The sequence below is a fragment of the Polistes fuscatus genome, unplaced genomic scaffold (genome assembly GCF_010416935.1).
Source record: "Polistes fuscatus isolate 324 unplaced genomic scaffold, CU_Pfus_HIC Scaffold3, whole genome shotgun sequence".
In the NCBI taxonomy this organism is placed as follows: domain Eukaryota; kingdom Metazoa; phylum Arthropoda; class Insecta; order Hymenoptera; family Vespidae; genus Polistes; species Polistes fuscatus.
The window spans coordinates 13,793,259-13,814,711 of NW_025113107.1; the positions used below are offsets into that span (position 1 = coordinate 13,793,259).

Sequence of the window (21,453 nt, forward strand, 5' to 3'; positions counted from 1 at the left end):
ATTTGTAAATGAAATATTATTAGATAATTACCATTAAGAGTAAGAAACAGTTAATGAACTTTATACTTGAGGTATCTGAACGAAGTTAAGTAAGAAAGAAAAAGACGAAAAAAAAAAAGAAAAATCAGGAATGAAAGAAAGAAAGGATAGAAAGAAAGAAAGAAGGGGGAAAAATGAACGAAGACTGAGACTATCATGCCACGAGGTGAAACCTTACTTGTTAGCAAAGTCAGACAAGTTTCGATAAGGTCGTCGTGTGTATACGCGTGGGTGGTTTATGCATTAATGTGTCGGAAGGTCAAGTAATTAGGGTAGCTGAGTGAGAAACTCAAAAAAGAAAAATAATACTGTCATCTATCTGATACATATATGCATATTTAAAGAGAGGGGGAGAGAGGGGGGGAGAGAGAGAGAGAGAATGAAAATAATAGAGAACAGTGGGAATGATTTAACGAGTCGTTGATGTACCGGAAAATTTAGCGAAAAACTCGCGTATTATTCGTTTGAGAACACGTTAATAGGACACTCGTGTACGGTTGCATTAACTTCGAGTATTATGTCCGGGACAAATGAAATCTCGACATATCCTCTTTTTATCTCACACCATCGAAATTATATTTTAAATTGTGTACTCGTCGCGCATTATAATACACGCGTACGCCACGTATTATACATGCAATATGCATACTGTGGATTCATTTTATCGTTGACAACATTTATCTATCAAGTTTGACATTTGTTTTATATAAATTTATCAATTATTGTGTAGAATCAATCTAGTAAAAATTTACCACCATATATATATATTATTTTTCACACACACACACACACACACACATACACACATTATGTACTGTTAAATAAAATAAATGAAAACATCACATATATATTTAAAGGGATTTTATAAAACAATAGGGGCAACGATAAATTTTTAACAATTTTTGTCGATCGTTTTACGCGAAAAAATCGATTCGTATACTTCCACCCGGTATTCCACCCTCTCGACACATTTTTTTTTTTGTAACCTCACAAATTAAAGTACTACTATCCCGACTACGACGTTGCGATAAAACGAACGACCGGGGGTTTCTGCGCGTGACTCGTCGATACATCCCTCCGCTTTTTTCTTTTTTTTTTTGTTTTTTTTTTTTTTTCAAACGTTGACATGGAAAAAGGAAAAGAAGAGAGAGAGAGAAATAAAAAAATAAAAGTAAAAGAAAAAAAGGGAAGAACGTTCCTTGAATCTTGTTTTCTCTCGCTCTCTCTTTCTTTAAACAACTTTTTAACCAATCACATTTGCACATGTCATAATAATATGAGGTATTACTCGAACTAAACTATAACTTATGAATTTTTTCAAGGTTTTTTTTTGCTTAATCTTTTACGTAAAAACATTAATCGTAAAATGAACGATTTCGTATATAGAATGGGAAAAGAAAATATAGACAAAGTTTTTATTCGATATTATTCGTGATTGAAATAAGAGGTCCAAGGTTTTTATAGGTAAGTCGAGGTCACCGTGTATAAAACCGGAAGACGAAGCGATTAGGAAGGTGCACGTGAATTACGAGATATCGAGACTATAGCGATATACATATGTGTGTGTTTGTGTTTGTGTATGTGTGTGTGTGTGTTTGTGTACTGCAGTTATATGCAAATACTTATATCTCTTGGCAAATGTATGAGTAAACCGTGCGACATACTTTTCCCTTGTTTTATTTTTCTTTCTTTTTTTGTATTATGTTGCGTTGTATTTTCACCTTCATTGTATTGTAGAAAAAGTACGATTGAACTAAATTACCGAAGCTATATTTTAGACCTTTTAAATTCTCGAATCTTACTAACGCGAGAACCAATAAGAACGTGTGAATTTTTGCGGAGAGAAAAACAAATATAAAACACAAACATACACGTACACACACACACACACACATATGTATATATATATGCATAAAGTTTCGATCGATGTTTACACAAGTGTGAACGTTTAGTTTCGCGTAAATGAAAATTCCCGCGCGAAGAGAAATAAGCTGGCGAAAGAAAAAAAGAGACTGAAGGAAGAAGAAAAGAAAAGAAGAAAAAAAAAAATAAATATTTGACCAGTCCTAACACGGTAAATTTGAAAAACAAACTCTACGCTTTATTTGCAATGCAAATTAAGTTCGAAGATCTCTTTAACGGGGTATTACTAGGATGAATTGTGTGTGGGTATTTTGGTATGTGTGAGAGTGGGGTGGGGAGGGGGTTTAGTATGCGTGTATCGTAATCATTTAGGAAATAAAACGAATAACAATGAACTTTAAAAGAGCGTCGTATTCTCTGAGAATAGAAAAATAAAATCAAATTGAAAATAAAAATGAGAGAGAGAGAGAGCAAGATTAGGAAAAAAAAAAGAGCTAGATAATAGATTGATCGTATTTTGAAAATATTACACAGATTCATTCACCGAAGTATTACTTTTGACGTATGTTAAACAATTACAAAATATGCGTGTACTTTTTCATTTCGCACGTTTCGAAAAAAGGTATTTTATACATTTAAAAATTGTAAATAAAAGAAATTTATTATCTAATGGAAATTGCAGTGCGTGTTCTCATATTTTCGTTATTATTTTTATATCTACAAAAATACGCGAGTTAAATATTTAATTTTATATATACATATACTTTTCTTCCAAACGTATAAAATTTAAAAACAAGCCCACGCATACACACATATCAAACGAATATACAACGCTTATTAAAGAAACAAATTTAATTACAAAAAAACACAATCGTAATATGTATACGTAAATACGTAAATATGTTTCTTTTCCAAAAGAAAAAAATGTAGGATATATATTTAAAAATGTAATATGCATTAAATTTAAATAAAAAAACATAGGAAAATATATAATGAACGACGAAAAAGTGGTCCACGAAAAGATTATGTAGGAGTGTTGATATTTAAATAACAACCTTAAAATACATTGACATCGAGATAACACGAGATGTTTTATTATACGTGTGTATGCGTTCAAAGCAACGCTTTGATTAACACTGAATTAAATGCATACACGTATACGCGTGTATACGTATAAAAAAAATACAAAATGTGATAGAAATTTTTGGTCTATCTCTAACAAGCAAACAAACGTGCATACACGTGTGCATTACTTTCGGCAATGTTATTATTAACGTTACTGTTCTCACGTTTTATAACGCAACGAAAGAAAACCAAAAAAAAAAAAAGAAATATTCCTCTTGCATTTATTTATTTATTTATTTATTTATTTCTACGCAAAGGATGACAAGAAGAATCACAAAGAGAAAGAGAAATATAGAAAAAAAAATAGAACGTAAATTAATTGTCCCTCGTTTATAATGTTCATCGTGTTCATTAATGGAAAACCGTTGCATATTTCAAAAGCAATCATTCGACTCGCTTCATTCTTGCATATAATAATAATAATAATAATAATAATAATAAAATTATTATTATTAATAACGATAATGAACGATGACGTTAATAGTAGACGTGATAAATATAAAAAAATAATAACAAATAAAAAATAATAAAAAACGACGATAACTTACATTCAACGATTTTCCAACTATCCTAATTTAAAACATCATTTTTTATTTGTATCGATCGATTAAGGTTAATGTGTTTTCTTTTTCTTTTATTAAATGAATTCAATTGAGACTGAACCGATTAAATAAGATTTAAAAAACAATTATTCGAAAATCTGTGCGTGTGAGGATATCGAAAGATCAATTTTTCGTGCATATCATGAAAAATTTACTTACAAAACATTGATTTAGGAATCTCTTGGTATTGATCGCATTTCTCCAACGCTCTTTAAATAGTACTTCTACATAAGCCGGATCGAAGATACGATGCAGGGAAAGAGAGCAAGAAAGAAAGAGACAGAGAGAGAGAGAGAGAGAGAGAGAGAGACAAATATACACAAATCAAGAAAAAGTAACAAATATAATATAATACGTTAAGAATATGTTAGATCAATCGATTCGTAACGAGACGTTCAACCTAGCATGATCGATAAATATTAAAAAAAGTAAAACATTAGAATTCCCTCTCTTCCCCCCTCTCTCCCTCTCCCTCTCTCTCTTTCTCTGGCTTATTAATAATTCAATTTCGAAAAAGAAAAATAAACGATAAGAGATAAAAATCGATGCTCGAGACGATTTCGCAATAATAGAAGAAAAATTATCTACGAGAAAGGATATAAATTTTCGATCGATATAACTCGAAAGAGGAATGTCAATCCACCGCGTGGCCAAAGCATGCTTCGTTTATGCTTACTACGTCTATATTAACTACAAACGTCAGAGGGTGAAAAAGGCACATCAGCTTTCCCTCTCCTTCCTCTCTCTCACTCTCTCTCTCTCTCTATCTGTCTGTCTTTGTTTCTCTTAAACACGCGCACATAATAATAACATCTAACATAAGCATATTTTACGTTGGAATATTCCAAACTTTCCAATTACTTAACTCCTCTGAAATTATTAATAATCATATTCGTAAACAATCTTTAGAATACGAATAACTAACATAGAATGCTAATGATTTTTTTTCGAACGATGCAACAACAAAACAAACTCGTTGGAATATTTTAACCCATTACTCTGTTAATATAATAATCGTAATATTATAAACGTAATCGAAAGAAAAAAAGACATTTGATCGAAATATAAGACAAAAATGTGACAGGTAGGAAATAAGGAGGGGAACATACCTGGGAGAATTATCGAAGGGATACGACAGTCCAAACGGTCTCGAAGAAGAGGGAGGAGAGCTTGTCACCTTCATCCAAGAGAAAATCTTCTTTTCTTCTTCGCATAACCTTTTTTCTTGCTGTGTATTATTTTTTCTTCTTTTTTTTTTTACGAAAGCACCTAAACAACTGTCGATATTCTTCTTCTTCTTCTTCTTCTTCTTCTTCGTTTTCTTTCTCTTTTCTCTCTTTCTATCCCCTATAATAATTATTCATCTATCTATAATTACATATTACACATTTACATATACATACACATACACACATATATATATATATATATGTGTATATATATGTGTTTGATTTTATATGTACGTCGTATATATTCTACGCATGTTTACGTAAAATCAAAGAAAACAAAGAGCGAGTGATAGTATGAGAGAGAAAGAGAGAGAGAAAGAGATAGAGATAGAGATAGACGGAAATCGAGATGAAATAAAGTCGCCGACCAACCACCGTTCGCGCCCGTGTCGCTCGGTCGACTGACTGCTGCTTTGCTTCTTCCTACTCCCCCTCCAGTCCGCGCTCCCGTAACAACCCCCACTACTCACCAAACACGCCGCCCTCCCATCCCCCCCACCATCACCCATTCAGCTTCGACCAAGAGTAGTTGACGACTTACACCACTTCCTTATGTTATATGTATTAATATTTATGTTTTTTTTTTCTTTTTAACTAATTTCAGTTTAAAACAATACATTCTTTATGTGTACGTGTCCGTGTGATTTTTTTTGTTGTTTTTTGTATATCAGCCGAATTTTTCTTCGATTCGTCTCAAAAAAAAAAAAAAAACTAAAAATTATATAATATTTATATATTAATATATTAATATTAATTTTCTTAAACAAAGTATTATTGGTAATTGAACCTTATTATATTGTTCGATTGTTTTTTTTCTTTTTTCCCGATCATTTGGTACAACAAAAAGAAAGTAAGAAAAATGTAAATTGTTTTCTCTGGATCGTTAGGTTTCTTTTCTTACTCCCCACCCCCCCCCCACATTCATTCTGAATAGATCGTAAATATAGTGGGAGGAGGAGGTTCGCCCACTCAATTCGATCGGATTATTTTTCCTCCCTTATGCCTCATTCTTTTTTATCCCTTTTCCACCTAAGATTTTCTTCTTCCTCCTGTTTCTTCTTCTTCTTCTTTCTTTTTTTTCTTTTTTTCATCTTCTTCTTCTTTCGTGTCCATCGATGGTGATACACCTTCGAGAATATCCATGGTGTCATTACGTCAACGTGATTTCTTTATCCAACGGGATGTATGTATGTATAATCATTAATTTTTTTTGGTTCTTTTTTTTCCTCCTTTTTTTTTATGCTACCTTTCTTTCGCCAATCAATCGTACTACGTGCCAAGGTGTTTATCGATATTATTATCATCATTTTGTTTTCTAATATAACGGTATCAGCCAAGGATAGAATAAATCCTACACTTATCTATTTTTAAAAGAAAAAAAATCTTAAGATAAAACTAAACTAACGCATAAGAAAGAGAGAGAGAGAGAGAGAGAGAGAAATAGTACAACGTTTTCGAAACTTTTTATAACTAGTTAGATTGAAAAGTTTGCTGCTTAAGTAGAAACAATTTTTATTATTATTTTTTGTTTCGTTACTTTGTTGTTGTTGTTGTCAAAGTCAGTTTTATTTGGATAAAAGTTTGTTTGTTTGTTGTCTTTGGATTGAAAAAGAAACGATTCAAAATTAATTTGATATTCATAGGACTGTAAAAAAAACAAAACAAACAAAAAAGTAGAATAATACGAAACGAAGAATGAATTCCCACGTGATTCAAAGATACTTCATGTACACCAAAACGTATTACACCGTATACGATGAAATGTCTGGTATTTGTTAAAAAATTTATACTTTTATTTTTTTTTTTTTTTTATATGATTTAACCAAGTCAATATAATAAATTGTTAAAAATTAAATAATTAAATGTTAACTTTGAAGTTAATTGTTCGTTGGAAAATATGCGAATAGAATAACTTCAAATTAAACGTGGGTCTCATACACCCACATTTTCAAACCCACATACACACGCACACACACACACACACGTTCTATAATAAATCTCTACTCTGAAGGATTGTGTTACTCTTGAAAAGAAAATATGAATTCTTTTAAAAATAAATTCTTTTACCTTTTTTCGTTATCCTAAAGTGCATTATTCTAGTACGCAAAAAAAACCATCCATCTTTGATCTTTTGATTTTAATAGATCAATGATCTATTTCTCTTGTCTTTTTTGTAGTTTATATGTCCCTTCCAAAGATTACATATTCATAAAAAACAGTAATATTCGTAATAAATAGAATTTCTTTTTTAAGAAAGTCATATAAACAAAATTTAATGAAAGAAATTTTATAGAGGACAACGTGTCAGTCTAACGGTAGATTTCGAAGAAAACGGTACGTCGGTCTTATATACGGTGCTTTTAAACTAAAATACATATTTAATTATATTAATTAACAATTATTTGAATACTCTAATCAACTCTACTTATATTTAAACACATGTACATTGGATTAAACATAACATACCTATTAACATATTTTAAATATTGATAAATTTCGATCTTATGTTTTATTAGGTGAAAATTTTATCCTCGAAGTCATCAGTGCACAAAAACGTTAAAAATATATATAAACATATTTTATATAAACATATTTTAAATATTGATAAATTTCGATCTTATGTTTTATTAGGTGAAAATTTTATCCTCGAAGTCATCAGTGCATAAAAACGTAAAAAATAAATGTACATTAGTTTAAACAATTACATAAAAATGTAAAAATGCTAAAATAAGAGCGTTATAATTTTAAATTTTATTGATTAGGTGGATTATTCGTTTTAGACACATGCGCAACGTTTGGAAGGGCACATAAACAAAATTTAATAAAATAAATTTGATAGAGGACAACGGCTCAGTTCAACGGCGAATTTCGAAGAGGACGGTAAATAAATCGTGTACTCTTAGCTTTTAAACAACAATAGACACTTCTATTGATTAATTAACAATTATTTTAATGCACTAATGCACTCTTCTTATATTTCAGCTTGTTTTAACACATATGTACTAGTTTCAACATTACATTCTTATTAACGTATTTTAAATATTGATAAATATCGATCTTATGTTTTATTAGGTGAAAATTTTACCCTCGAAGTCATCAGTGCACAGGAACGTTAAAAATAAATGTACATTAGTTTAAACAATTAAATAAAAATGTAAAAATGCTAATATAAGAGCGTTATAATCTTAAATTTTATTGATTAGGTGGATGGGTGTGTGTGAGTGAAAAAAAATTCGAGAAGTGTGTGCATCGATGTATCTACAAAAAATATCGATAAACAATTTCTTTATAAATACCACTAAGGAAATGTTATTCTTTATTGTCCCCCTGAGTGTAAAGTAATACGAATACGAGTGTGTAAGAATTTATAGTAGGATGAAAGAAACCGTTTCGCTAGACGGGAATGCATTGCTTACATAGTAATTTGAAATTCTATAGGATATCAAAGTATTATGTACAATGCTTAGAGAAAAAAGTCCTTGACAATTCTTCTGTTTCCTACATTTGCTCAAAAAAAACGTCTGTGAATTGTGAACAACGCCTACGCAATGTTCATAATTCCGGATTTCCCAAATGGCCCATAACACATATATATATAACTTTCGATTAATTTATCCGTGAACTATCGAGGAACGGAACAAGATTATAAAATAAAAAGAAAAAGAGAATTAAAAAAAAGACAGAAAAAAAAAAGGTATAGGTATAGGTATAGGTAAAAACTAAAAAAAGATAAAAAAGATGAGGTCATCGGTAGTCGAGGCTATACGCGTCCGATCGAATTTCCATTCGGTCGAATGAAATTCCTCTTGCGACACCCTGCCCTACCCTGCCCTACCCTGCCCTACCCTGCCCTACCCTGCCCCCTTGTTCGACTAGAAAGATATGTAGATGGATGGATGGGTGGTGGGGGGATGGATAGATGCTACATGATCTTTTAAATTCGCTAGAAGAATTCAGTCACTCTTCCACCCTCTCACCTTCCTTCACCACTCTCACAACCACATCTACATCCACCTTCGGCACCATTTCCTCTTCCTCCTCCTCCTCCTCCTTCTCCTCACCTCTTTTATGAGAACCGCGGTATCTTATGCATTTCCAATAACCGATCAAAGGATAAAGATCCTTCCTCAACTCGACATATACCAGAACTCGAGGGCCCCTTTTTTCTTTTCGTCCTTTGCCAATTTGAAATTCATACTTACAACCCGTTTCATACTTTTACCAAAATTTTTCTACAATCCTCTTTCTTATAAAACGTCTACTACTACTACTACTACTTTGACGTTTGTTCGAAAGGAAAAAAACGAGTTATCCTCTTCAGAAACAAATATATATATATATATTTTCTATTATTTCTATTTATTATAATATTATATATTATATATTATATATTATATATTATTTATTATTTTTATTTATTATAATAGTTATAATATTTTCTACTATTTATATTTTCTATTATCAAAATTAATTTTTTGATAATTTATGTTTTATTTATTACGAATACGAATCGCCTGTACCTGTTCGTCTATAGGAAAAAAACGAGTTATCCTTTTCAAAAACAAATATATATATATATATATATTTTCTATTATTTCTATTTATTATAATATTATATATTATTTATTATATATTATATATTATTTATTATTTCTTATACATATATATATAATGATATAAATAATATAATATATATATTATTTATTATATATTATATATTATTTCTATTTATTATAATATTTATAATATTTTCTATTATTTATATTTTCTATTATCAAAATTATTTTTTTGATAATTTATGTTTTATTTATTACGAATACGAATCGCCTGTACCTGTTCGTCTATCTTCTCGTTTAGTTGTTTATTTTTTTTCTTTTTATTTTCTTTTTATACATTTCTTATACCTACTCATCTTTCTTTACGAGAGATGAAGTCATCACTGTTACGTTATACTTGTCAAACGAGTGTATGCGAGAACGTTTAATGCTAATTAAATGATACGCAGAAAATACATCGGAAAGATGAAGATTTGATAAAAACCGTGACTCGTATATTCGAATGGAAATGTTTATGCAAAAATATATTACACGAAGCAAGTGCTATTACGATAATTATTATCTCGTTAATTGATGAAAATAAATTGATGAATTTAATGTGGTAATGCTTTCAAATGTTTCTTTCTTTTTTTCTTTTTTTTTTTTATTTTCTTTGTTAATTATTTTATAATAATTTTCTCTTTTTATCTTCTTTTTTCCTACCCTTCTTTTTTTTTTTTGTTTCAGTATCATTTTCCAATCGTATACGTACGCGAGATTGATCAAAACTACGTTTCTATCGAATTGGTTTTTCCGATCGAGATTGCAACCTTGTTCATCGTGGAAAGAGAGAGATAGAAATTTTGTCTCGTGCCTGGGTAATCCGATAATACAAAATTAATTACACGATTTAATCGGATTACTCAACACACTAACGGCGTTACACACAACCGTGGGTTAACATTTTCTCATTGCTCTATAGTCAAATTTGTGAAGTAAGAACGGGTGTGTAACGTGCGTGAGTAATCCGTCAATGAATGAATGAACAACGAACCTTTCTCTCTTCTCACATATCCTATGTGTTTTATATTTATTTTTTTTTTTTCAACCAAGAGAAAAGAAAAATAATATAAAATTCAAAGTGTGTGTGTGTGTGTGTGTGTGTGCGTGTGTGTGTAAAAAAAGAAATATATATATATTTTATACAATTTTTATTTCAAATTACTATATTTCATCTAGCAAATCTTTTAAGTCGCCGAAATGTTTATCACAAAATAGATTCCTTTCATAATGCATAATCTCATATAAATGTGCACATGAATATAATACATGCATACGGAGTCATGCATTACTCTAAATATCGTGTAATCTCGTACAAGTACCTGCACGTTGCACTCAAGATTAATACGATAAGAATAATCTAGCGTTGGTTGTGAATAAAAAGAAAAACTAGAGACATATTTTAACACACACAAATATATCCAGTTCTATATATATATAAATCAATTAATTTTTCTTGAAATAATTTTTAATATAATCTCTAAGAAAATTTGTATGTATTCACATTTTTGTTCTCATGACAAAACTCAAAACTTCAAAAAATAACAAAAAAAATAAAATAAATTTTTTCGAATAATCTAAAGACAAATATTTTGTTTCGAAAAATATGAAAAAAAAATAAATAAACCGATCATAAAAATTTCTAGATTATTTTTATAATAGATGACAACAACATTTCTTACAGCAAACATCGATTTCGAATTTTCTACTACGAACGCGACTGACAAGAAAAATTATTTCTATATCAGACCGAAAACTTTTCAACCGAATCAAGTATAATATTCGATCACTGTTATTCAAACGATAAATTCTTATTTTCTTGCGTCACAATCTTGTTTATATTTTACAGATAAAAAATTATAGATAAATATATATGGATCGTAATGATCATATTTTTCAAACATTGTAATCAATATTCAATCAGTATGACGTATTATGGTTACGTTACACGACAGACGAAGAAACTACTATGCATATGCGTGTGTGTATGTGTCTGTGATAGTATAAAAGCGTCGTTTACCGTTATCACAATAATAATAATAATAATTCCATAGACTCTATCATTTGCAATCGATCGAGTTTAACATTTATCTACTATTTTTCTTTTTTACTCTCAACATTTAACGATAGAAAGTTTAACAAAAGATTATAGTATGCTTTAATAAAAGATACAAATGTCATTTTTCTTGATCTTACAGTGCTCGTGGTCTATCGGACGAAAATTCTTGGCAAAAAAAAAAAAGAATTAAAAAAGAGTAGTAAAAAAACTTTTAACGATCGGAGGTCGAAAGATAAAAATCGAAAAAAAAAAGGAAAAGAAAGATTATACTCAAAAAAAAAACCGGTCGACCTTTCGTCGATTTCTTTCGAATAAAATTTCTGAATCTGGTTGGTGTGGACCTTGAAACGAGTATCTCGAGGTAAAGAACTGTCGCTAAAATTTCATTCACTTTATTATTTCCTTTCTTTCCCCCCATCCCTCCCCCCCCTCTCTCTTTATCTTTTCAACTCCAACTCATCAAATATTTTTATTCCAAGTTATTATTACACAATAAAAGAAAAAAATGCAAGAGCTCACGGTTTGTGTACGAAAAGAATGGAAAATAAATTACACCGGTTGAATTGTTGTTTAAAAAATATATGCACGTGTGCGAATTCACCTCGGTTTGTTTTTTTGTTTGTTAATAAAAAATAATAAACGAATACGAGTGACACAAAGGATCCGTCGTCTAATGGAAAAGGTACGACCCTGACACACATAGATCTCTCGAACGAATTACAAAGATGTGTTTTTTTTTTTCTTCTTCTTCTTCTTTTCATTGCAAATGTGCGATGGGGGAAAAACGAAACTTTATCTCTCTCTCTCTCTCTCTCTCTCTTACAACTGGGAAGGTAAGAAAACCGTAAAGCTCAGCTCTTTTAAAACGAGCAACTCTGTCTAATGAATAATAAATTCGAAGTTCAATTTAGCAGGGCACGAAGGAAAGTTAGCGGTATTTAAATTTACCTACGATTCTACGGAACGAGAAGAATTAAATTAACGTGGTTGTGTTTATAGGTCGAATTAAAAATAAGAGAAAAAGAAGAGAGAAAAAAAAACAAAAGAAACGAACGGAACAAAAACAGAAAGATAAATGAAAAAAACAAGAAGAAGAAGAAGATGAAGAAGAAGATGATGAAAAATAACGAGAAATTATTATTCTTTTAAAAATCGATCGATCTTCTTCACCCTTATGCAAAATAGAAAAATACAAAATTTATCTGAAATAATTATCAACAACTCAGTAACCCGAATAAATCTTTTTAATTTAATTTTTATGAATAATTCTAATATCAAAAATGAATTGTGTCCGTTAATCTAATTTATTCTTAAACATACCTGTCGCGAAATGAAAAAGCTAAAAATAAATAAACAAAATATCGCGAAGTTTTTTGCAGTAGGGTCTTAATAATAATTACAAAAAAAGTATGAAAACAAAAAGGGATGCAGCCATAAGAAAGAAGAAAATCTAAGAAAGGGGAGAATGCACTTTGAACGTGAAAAAAAAAAAAAAAAAAAAAGAAGGAAGCACAGTTATGCAAGGAAAAAAAAATAGCGCACCGTTCCGAGTTGACGCACACGAGACGCATGTGGAATAACGAAGAAAGAAATAAACAGAGAAAATAATTCAATTTAAGTGTCACGCCTAAGAGAGACAATTGCAACGGCACTCATGGTAGCGTAAGTAGTTGCTATGAAATCTACTTAGGTCGTTTTAACCAAAGTACACACACACACACACACACACACACATTTTCTTTTATTTTTGCTTTTACCAAGATTAATCTCATGTCAGTGCAATTAATGTTTTAAACTCCCCCCCTCCTCATCATTCATGAACTTGACGTATGTTAGATTCAACAAAAAAAAACTAGAAAAAACAAACTACGAAGAGTATAGTTACATTAGAAAGAAGAAAATGAAGAAGAAGAAGAAGAAGGTAGAAGGTAGAAGAAGGAAGAAGAAGGAAAAAGAAAGAACGGAAGAACGAAAATGAAAAAAAGTAGACGAGAAGAGAATGTAGATGTGCGTATAGAGTCGTGGCCGAGGACGACCTGAAACCGTTACCAAGAGACTTTTCGAGACCAACAGCAGTCTCTTTCCAACACTCGTTGGCAAGCCTTGATCAAACACGAACTACCTGTAATTTACTACGACGAAGAAATCGTTTCCATCATCCTCGACGACAAATTTCTAAATCCAGGAATACTTGACAGGACCCAAACCGAATTTTTTCCTATCAATTTTATCGGTGATACGAATTAAAAAAAAAAAAAATAAGAGAGAGAGAAAAAGTATCGTCGAGAAAGATGAAGCCAATCTACAATTTTCTAATTTTATTATTTCTACGAGAGGTAAGCGTTTAAATACTTCTCACTTCATTTTTCTATTTATAAAGTTGCATTTGAGAACACAAAACAAAAACATATATTTTTATTTCCCTTTTTACTAAACTGTATTATTTTATAAACGACGTAAAAGAAGAAGAAGAAGAAGAAGACAACAAAAAAATAAACAAGTAGTGTAAAAAGCAAATTAACTCTACGCGACTTGCTAATGAACGTAATTAAGTTCCAACCAAGTTTTCTATTCTAATTCGCGCGCGTGTGTGTGTGTGATGCATGTATGTACCTTTTTTTTAACAGTGAACAAAGTGTAATTCGGTCGAGTACAATAATACAATGTTTGAACAATTTATTTTCCGGTTTTCAGTCAAAAATTCTTTTTTATTACTTAATAACTTTATTCATTTATTTGACGATTATATAAAACGAAAAAACAAAGTCAATAGAAATTAAGATAAATCTTGTTCGTTCATCTATCGAAGAAGAAAATGATTTCTATCGATCATGTGCCATACGTGAAAAAGTCAAAAAGTAAATAGTTATCTTTCCCTCTGTTTCTTCTATCGCAATAAAAAAAAAAGAAAAAAAAAAAACCATCCTATGTGACTTCGTATCCACTCTCGAGTAATTAATCGTACAATTAATTAAAGTGCTTGGAATGTAAATAAAATATAAAAATAAAAGAGAGAGAGCTAATTAACGAAGTTATATGGCAGAGGAGGATGCAACGTCGAAATCGGACAACCACGTTTCCAATTTCAATGAAAGCATTAATTAAAAGTATATATACTATATACACATACGTATGGGTTTTATTTTTTTTTTTATTTTTTTTGTGCAGGCATTCGGTGCGGTTGCTAGGAAACCCCCGGCTTTTTCAAATCCAGTCTATTCGAATGCATATCTTCCAGCAGCTATGCAGGTAAGTGCAGTTTTGTCTGTGATCCTAAAAAACAATAATCAAAAAAAAAAAAATGTAGAAAGATAGAAATAATATCGAAAGAGAATGTGAATTTTCATAGATTTGATATTTTAAATTAACGCGAATTGGTAATAATTCAGGTGATATTTCATGCCGTGGATCAATTAAAAATAATTGAAGCAGATAAAACAACCGAAACTACGAGCATTGCTTCTTCTTCTTCTTCTTCTTCTTCATCTTCTTCTTCTTCGAGCGTACAAATAAACAAACCTACGACCGTAATCGATGATAATATGAAAGAAACCGAAATAATGGAAATGGCTGAAACTGGTACGGAAAGTTCTAATAGTAAAAGTGAACAAAAATTGTCTAACGTCGAATATCCTACGACTTTGGGAAGTTTAATCGATGATCAACATCAGGAATTACCAGAAGCTCACGAGGAAACGCCGGAAATAAATTATGCAACTCCGGAAACGAATTATGAGAAAGCTGAAATGGTCGAGGAAGACACGGTAGAAATGAATCAAGAGCTTCCGGAAATAAATGAAGAGGAATCAAATATCGATTCGAAAGATTTGCCATCGTCTACTACCACTACTACCACCACTAAAGTATCTCTGGAAAACCAACCCAGCATCGATAGTATAGTTGAAGGAATTTACGAGATTCTCAAACCCACTTCGACGGATATTTATGAAGATGGGTACGATGAGTATAACGAGAACTTAAAGATAGACAAAATCGAAGAAGAAAACGATGAAAACAGGTAGATACAAATTTTTATAATTATTATTATTATTATTCTAAATAAAAAGAACAAATGGAAAATAATTTTTAATTATATTATATTAATTTATTATTTAATTATATTATTAACAATGTTAGATCCATTAGAGAAATATTTTAACAGAATAATTTTTATTTTATATTTATTTATATACATAGGATATAATATAAATATTTATTTATATTTATTTTTATAAATAGGAAATTTTTATTTTTCCTTTTTTTTTTCTTTTTTTTTTCGTCCAAGCTAAAAAAATTTCAACCCGATCTCAGGTATAATAAAATAATTTAAATTAACGAATACACAAATTTGTACGTAGACGGTAATTGACCAATTAAAGATACTTCGACCAATGATAATTAATGAGAAAAATTGTAAAAAAAAAAGAAAAGAAGAAACCAACAAAATTATTAATAAAACTAGAAAAAGATTGATGGCGCGCACGATTGCACGAAGAAAAAAGTTTATTCCATTTATCGAGTAGTGCAGGATATTGCGAATCTGATAAGTATAAATCGATTTCTCGTACTCTTTTGCGCCTTTCCACGGGATTGGCTGGTGCCTAGCAGACGTACACGATGAAATATCGTAACGTTCCTTCCCATCTACCAAAACCAATCAACCGACCAAACTTGTGTGTCTTATTTTCTTCATTTTATTTCAATACATAATATTTGTACCGAAGTTTACGGTAAAATTTTCTTCAAATATTCGTTCGAGCGGGAAATAAAGCGAACATTTCACAAATATTTTCGAAAATCATTCAAATTACAATCCGCGAAAAAGAAAAGAAAAAAAGAAAAGAAACCTTTAACCCACCACCAATCCCGTATTTTCTGCTGATAAGCGTGAAGAATTTATTTAAAAAAAAAGAAAAAAAAAAGAAAAAGAAAGAAAATGTCGTCCCGATTCTTGTCCTAAAAAAGAAAATGAGAGAAGAAGATGATGTTTAACGATGTCGTTTCTCAAAGTTGAGGAGTTCACCGAGTAGAATAAGAATAAGAATAAAAAAAAGAAAAATATAAGAAGTAGACTTATCTTCTCACCTTGTTTTAGGTTCACTATGCTAGGGGAAAAAGTGACACAAGTACCAAGGCCAAGCTTGAGCAACTACTTAAAGCGTGCCAAAGTAGAGCCTAGGGCATCTTTAGTGCAGTTGGCGTCTCTCTACGATGCCCTTGGGAAAGATGCAAGGAAGCAGGGTTATGGTAAGTACTTTGGATACTCCAAAGAAGTCCTGCAGGTGCTCGAAACATCAGCCGAAGGTGGTCTAGGATCCCAATTGAAGAAATTATTGGACAAAGTCCTTGAAAGGAATGAACTTACCAGGGAAGATGCTAAAAACAAGACAAACATGATCATACGCGATCTTCAAGAACCTGCTAGTGAACTTAGCAAAGATCTTAGAAATCTTTTACCACTTCGTTTCTCATCTTAAACACATTTCCAATCTCTTTTTTTGTTGTTGTTTTTTTTACTATCTAAACGAGAAAAGAAATATTTTAAATATAATAATTAATAAGACGAGAACGTTAACCTGTTAACTGTGGAAAAAATGCTTAGTCTGATTAATTAAATTCGTTTCAATGATCATTGTATTTTGACGATACGTTAAATTAACCGATCATTTTAATTTTTAACGTCGATAGGGAAAAATCTTTCCTCCTTGTGCACAGTCAACGGGTTAAAGTTTAATACATTTATCAAAATCGTGAGATTAGTAAGAGAAAAAAGAAAAACTGAAGAAAAAGGGAAAAGATTGATGTCACCCTGTTGAATTAAAATGACGAAGGGCTAGAACGTGATCCGAATCGTTTTTACATTTACTCGAGATACTTTAAAAGTAACCAACAAAAAATGAAGTTACGTTAAAACCCTTCCGAATGAAAAATGACAGGATTTCGATTAAATTATTGCGAATTAGTGTTTCTACGTTTAACTAAATTAAACCAAATTATACGTCGATCTACGAATAAAATAATTATTTCATTATTCTAACATTATCACACATTATCATTATTATTATTATTATTATTGTCATTGATAAGTTAATTAAGTGTATCTAATGAATAAATATAATAATAATTATATTAATTGATATATTTAAATCAACGATTAAAAAATGATATACGTTGACGAATGTATTATTGAAAAAATTCGGAATAAACGATTGAAATACACCCTTCGGGTGCATCATAGATCATTCGAAACATAAATTTTGAATATAGTAAAAGCCCTTCTATATTTCTTTTTCTTTAACTCTTTCTATCAATATTCTATTAAGAGTTTTGACAGGTCGCTGTTACTTACAGGCGAACGTTTCGCCTTTCAACGAGAAAGTAAACATCTTCGAAACATCTGCGTCTCGTAAAAAAGCAAGCACCAGTCCTCCTCTCGTTCGATATTTCACGTGTATGTAGTACGTCGTCAGCATCTTTAAACGTTTATCCTATATCCTATAAATCTTTTCCAGTAGTTCCATTAAACTGATCGCAGTATATATAAATATATCGTCCAAAATGTCTTCACTTATCCTTTGAAAAACGATGTCTCATACGGGATTGACTCATATCTTTAAATATTAATAAAGATCCTTTAAATATGGCATCGTCTAATAAAAATGTCATTGTCTAAAAACCACAGGTTGGTTCTAAGAATCCAAATACAAAAAATATATACACGACAATTTCTTATATTATTATTATTATTATTATTATTATTATACACACACACACACATATATATACATAAAAGTAATAAAAATTAAATTAAAAATTAATATCGTATTTTAAAAATAATCAAACTTATATATTTTAAATTCGTAATACGTGTTTGTTACGTTAGACGTAAGACTTTTAAAAGCATAAAATAAATTTTCCGACCACGTAAATTAAGATTACTACGTAAATAAAAAGATTGCGTAAACGTTTGAGATAATATATATATATCGCGTGTTTAAAATCTCGCGTATAAATAATAGCAAGTAAATCGAGGGTAACGTGCGTGTGTGCTCATTTAAAATTATTATAATTATAAAAAAGAGAAAAAAAAAAGAAATTAACAATTTTTTTATTCAAATACTCGTTTTATAGAAAAAGAAATGAAATCAACTAATTTTGGTTTAATAATAATTGATATAAATGAATAAATACGATTGATGGGATTTTAGTATTATTTTGAAAAACCACCTTGACCCATCGTCGAATCCAAAGATCGATATTGTTTAATACTCGCGGGATTATGAGTTGGCAAAGACTCGACAATGAGGCGCATCGATACGTGCTCGGAATGGCCAAACAATGTATTGACTAATTCTGTGTCAATTGATGTATCCAATACTCAATGGCGCGGGCAAAGACAATAAAGATGAGTACTACCTTCGTATCGAAAAAGATCGATTGTTACGCTTTTGGATTGACCGAAGGTATAAATTGATTTTGAAACTGATTGGAGCCTTCAGTTGTACGTTCGACCGATCACCACTGTGGGTATACTAAATTGCGTTAGATATCATTTTTTGATTTCAAATTAAATCAAATTATTACTGATAATCATTATTTAAAAAAAACAAAAAAGAAATAAATAATAAAATGAAATACTCGCTGGGATACTGTTTGCTTCTTTGCGTAAGTAATCAGACAATTATTCAATTTTTACAAACTACATTTAACTTTAAACGTTTATTTGTATCGATAAGATAATAAATTTGTTCATATTGTAAAAATAAGTTCAACCAATTGTCTCTACGTTAAATTAAATATCGCAAATAATATCGATTATTCGAATCTTGCCATTAAAAGTTTATTATTTACGAGTATGACCAAATTTTAATAGAATATTTTCTATCGATTTGAAAATTTGAAAATTCATTTTGTCCGTGAAAATTATCCTGAAAATTAAAATTTTAAATACGAATAAGAACACGATTCATTTCTAAGCTTATATAAGCACGATTATATCTGGATATTACTTCGTTCGTATGTATATCTCGTAATAAAAAATAAAAAAAAAATAATTGGAGAATGATGTTTGAATTCTAACGACGATATTAAGCGAGTAACCACGCGCGAGAAGGAACGTGCCTCGTAAAAATGGACACTAAAAGCACGAAGCAAAACAAAATGGCGTTTGTATCGCGCTTACGCTCATTCAAATCCTTTTCCCTTCCTTATCATTGACGCGTCCAGATTAAATATTTAAAATGAAAAATAATTTGTTAACTCGTATATTTTAACAGCTCCTGTTAACGAGAGTACAAACTAAGCCGCAAATAACGAAATTATTTCCAATCGAAGAAATACCAACGAACGATCATCGTGAAAGCAACAACGAGACGAGACTGTTCGACAAGTTGCTTGGAAAATTACGTTCAACTTACAATTATGTATTTCATAAAACCGACGATAATGCTAACAATAAGACAGACGTCAAAAAGATATCCGTCGATAAAACACCTAATTCCAATTTAGAGGCGTATAAATTTCATTGGAATAATCCTAATTTAAAATTAACGAAAGAAGTTGAGAATCCAAAAGAAGAAGAACCCGTATATCAAACAAGAATACAAACACTTTACGATGCTCCGAGGAATGATAGATTCGATGAATTGCAACCTTTGGAATCTTTGGAACCTTTGATGCCATTGGATTTCAGCGAAGAAGACAACGAAGATATTAATAAAAACGACCAAGTCGAATTCGTAACGCCGGCAACGAATTCAAATTTTTCGGCAACTCTCGGTCGTCATTTCGTCGAGTGGCTCAGTTCTCTTCTAGGAATTTCTTACGGAATTTACGCTAAATTTTCGAGAGCCATTCATAATAACAACACGCTTCATTAGGGTCAATGGCATACGCGAACACTCGGACTTTTGCTTCTTTCTTCTAACATTGAAAAAGAAGAACGAACAAATTAATAATAAAAATTATTGAAGTTATATTATATTACAAATCATTTTTTATACTCACTTGATTTCGTGTGCCATTTCCTGTAATATAATAAACGTTATTTTACTAAATAAACAAATATATAAATGGCCTTGTACAATGTATCCAAAATTGTCTTCTTGTTACATACTTTTATTAAAAAATAAGTCAATCTGAAAAATACATATATATAGATATATATATATATGTATATACAAGTTACATCTTTTTTTTTTAATTCATTTTGTTTCATGTTTTGGCAATTTAATCGAATTATACAACTAAACAATAATAAATTTCTTCTCAAATAAACTGTGCCGTGAATTTTCCTCTCCTCGATTCATTCTTAAATTAATCATTCAATGAACAATTTTGTCTTTCTTATAGCTAATACGAATAAAAATTCGTTAATTAAACTATTAAAAAATGGTATATAAGATTAAACGCATTCGCTATCGGTCCATCCTGTGGAAGTATGCTTACAAAATCAATTAAAATGACTCAAAGTAAAATAAAAATGATACTAATGAAATACTGTTATCTTATGATCACTGGAACATGTAAAATCTTTGGTTCTATAATAAAATGTGATAAAGACATTTTGTATTGCGCCAATATCTATCACAATTATTATTTACAATTTCGTATGTTTATTTGTATAAGTATAAGAATATCATAAAAGGCAGACTCAATAAGTCTGTCGAGTAATCGGAAGTTCTTTGCGAATAAGAGACACTCTCTGTCAAGAAAATTGGAATTCTATTAATAATGAAAAATGTTTATAATGTTTAAAATGACAATATTTCTTCAAAGTGTCTCTTTTCTTCAAAGCTATTACAAATATACGGATCAATTTCAAATTTATCACATATACAAGTATTTTGAATCTCTGATTTTAAAAAAAAAGAAAAATAAAATTTGTACTTGTACATAGATGAATTAGAGAAAGCATTTCGAGTCCTCGTTCTCTCTTTTTA

General features: G+C 30.2%; 3 protein-coding genes across 3 annotated transcripts in view; 2 read left to right on the top strand and 1 right to left on the bottom strand.

Moving 5' to 3' along the window:
• Positions 1-4,893, bottom strand: part of LOC122520104 (serine/threonine-protein kinase STE20) — a 73,696-nt gene extending 68,803 nt beyond the window's left edge. The window contains exon 1 of the mRNA XM_043640061.1: positions 4,739-4,893. The gene's annotated coding sequence lies outside the window, so the exon portion shown is untranslated. The remainder of the gene's footprint in view (positions 1-4,738) is intronic.
• An 8,877-nt stretch (positions 4,894-13,770) lies between these two features.
• On the top strand, positions 13,771-17,544 carry LOC122519631. The gene is made up of 4 exons (XM_043639218.1): positions 13,771-13,848; positions 14,681-14,761; positions 14,902-15,530; positions 16,608-17,544. The coding sequence occupies exons 1-4, from the start codon at positions 13,804-13,806 to the stop codon at positions 16,987-16,989; spliced, it is 1,137 nt and encodes a 378-aa protein (XP_043495153.1). The 5' UTR covers positions 13,771-13,803; the 3' UTR covers positions 16,990-17,544.
• A 1,431-nt stretch (positions 17,545-18,975) lies between these two features.
• LOC122519802 lies at positions 18,976-20,588 on the top strand. Its single transcript, XM_043639509.1, has 2 exons — positions 18,976-19,177; positions 19,789-20,588. Exons 1-2 carry the CDS (start codon positions 19,142-19,144, stop codon positions 20,389-20,391), a joined length of 639 nt encoding a protein of 212 aa, XP_043495444.1. The 5' UTR covers positions 18,976-19,141; the 3' UTR covers positions 20,392-20,588.
• The last annotated feature ends 865 nt before the right edge of the window (positions 20,589-21,453 follow it).

Coding starts and splice junctions, on each gene's coding strand:
- LOC122519631 (XM_043639218.1), top strand. CDS start 13,804: ATGAAGCCAATCTACAATTTTCTAATTTTATTATTTCTACGAGAG. Junction 13,849..14,680: donor TTTTATTATTTCTACGAGAG/GTAAGCGTTTAA, acceptor TTTTTTGTGCAG/GCATTCGGTGCGGTTGCTAG. Junction 14,762..14,901: donor ATCTTCCAGCAGCTATGCAG/GTAAGTGCAGTT, acceptor GTAATAATTCAG/GTGATATTTCATGCCGTGGA.
- LOC122519802 (XM_043639509.1), top strand. CDS start 19,142: ATGAAATACTCGCTGGGATACTGTTTGCTTCTTTGC. Junction 19,178..19,788: donor GATACTGTTTGCTTCTTTGC/GTAAGTAATCAG, acceptor ATATTTTAACAG/CTCCTGTTAACGAGAGTACA.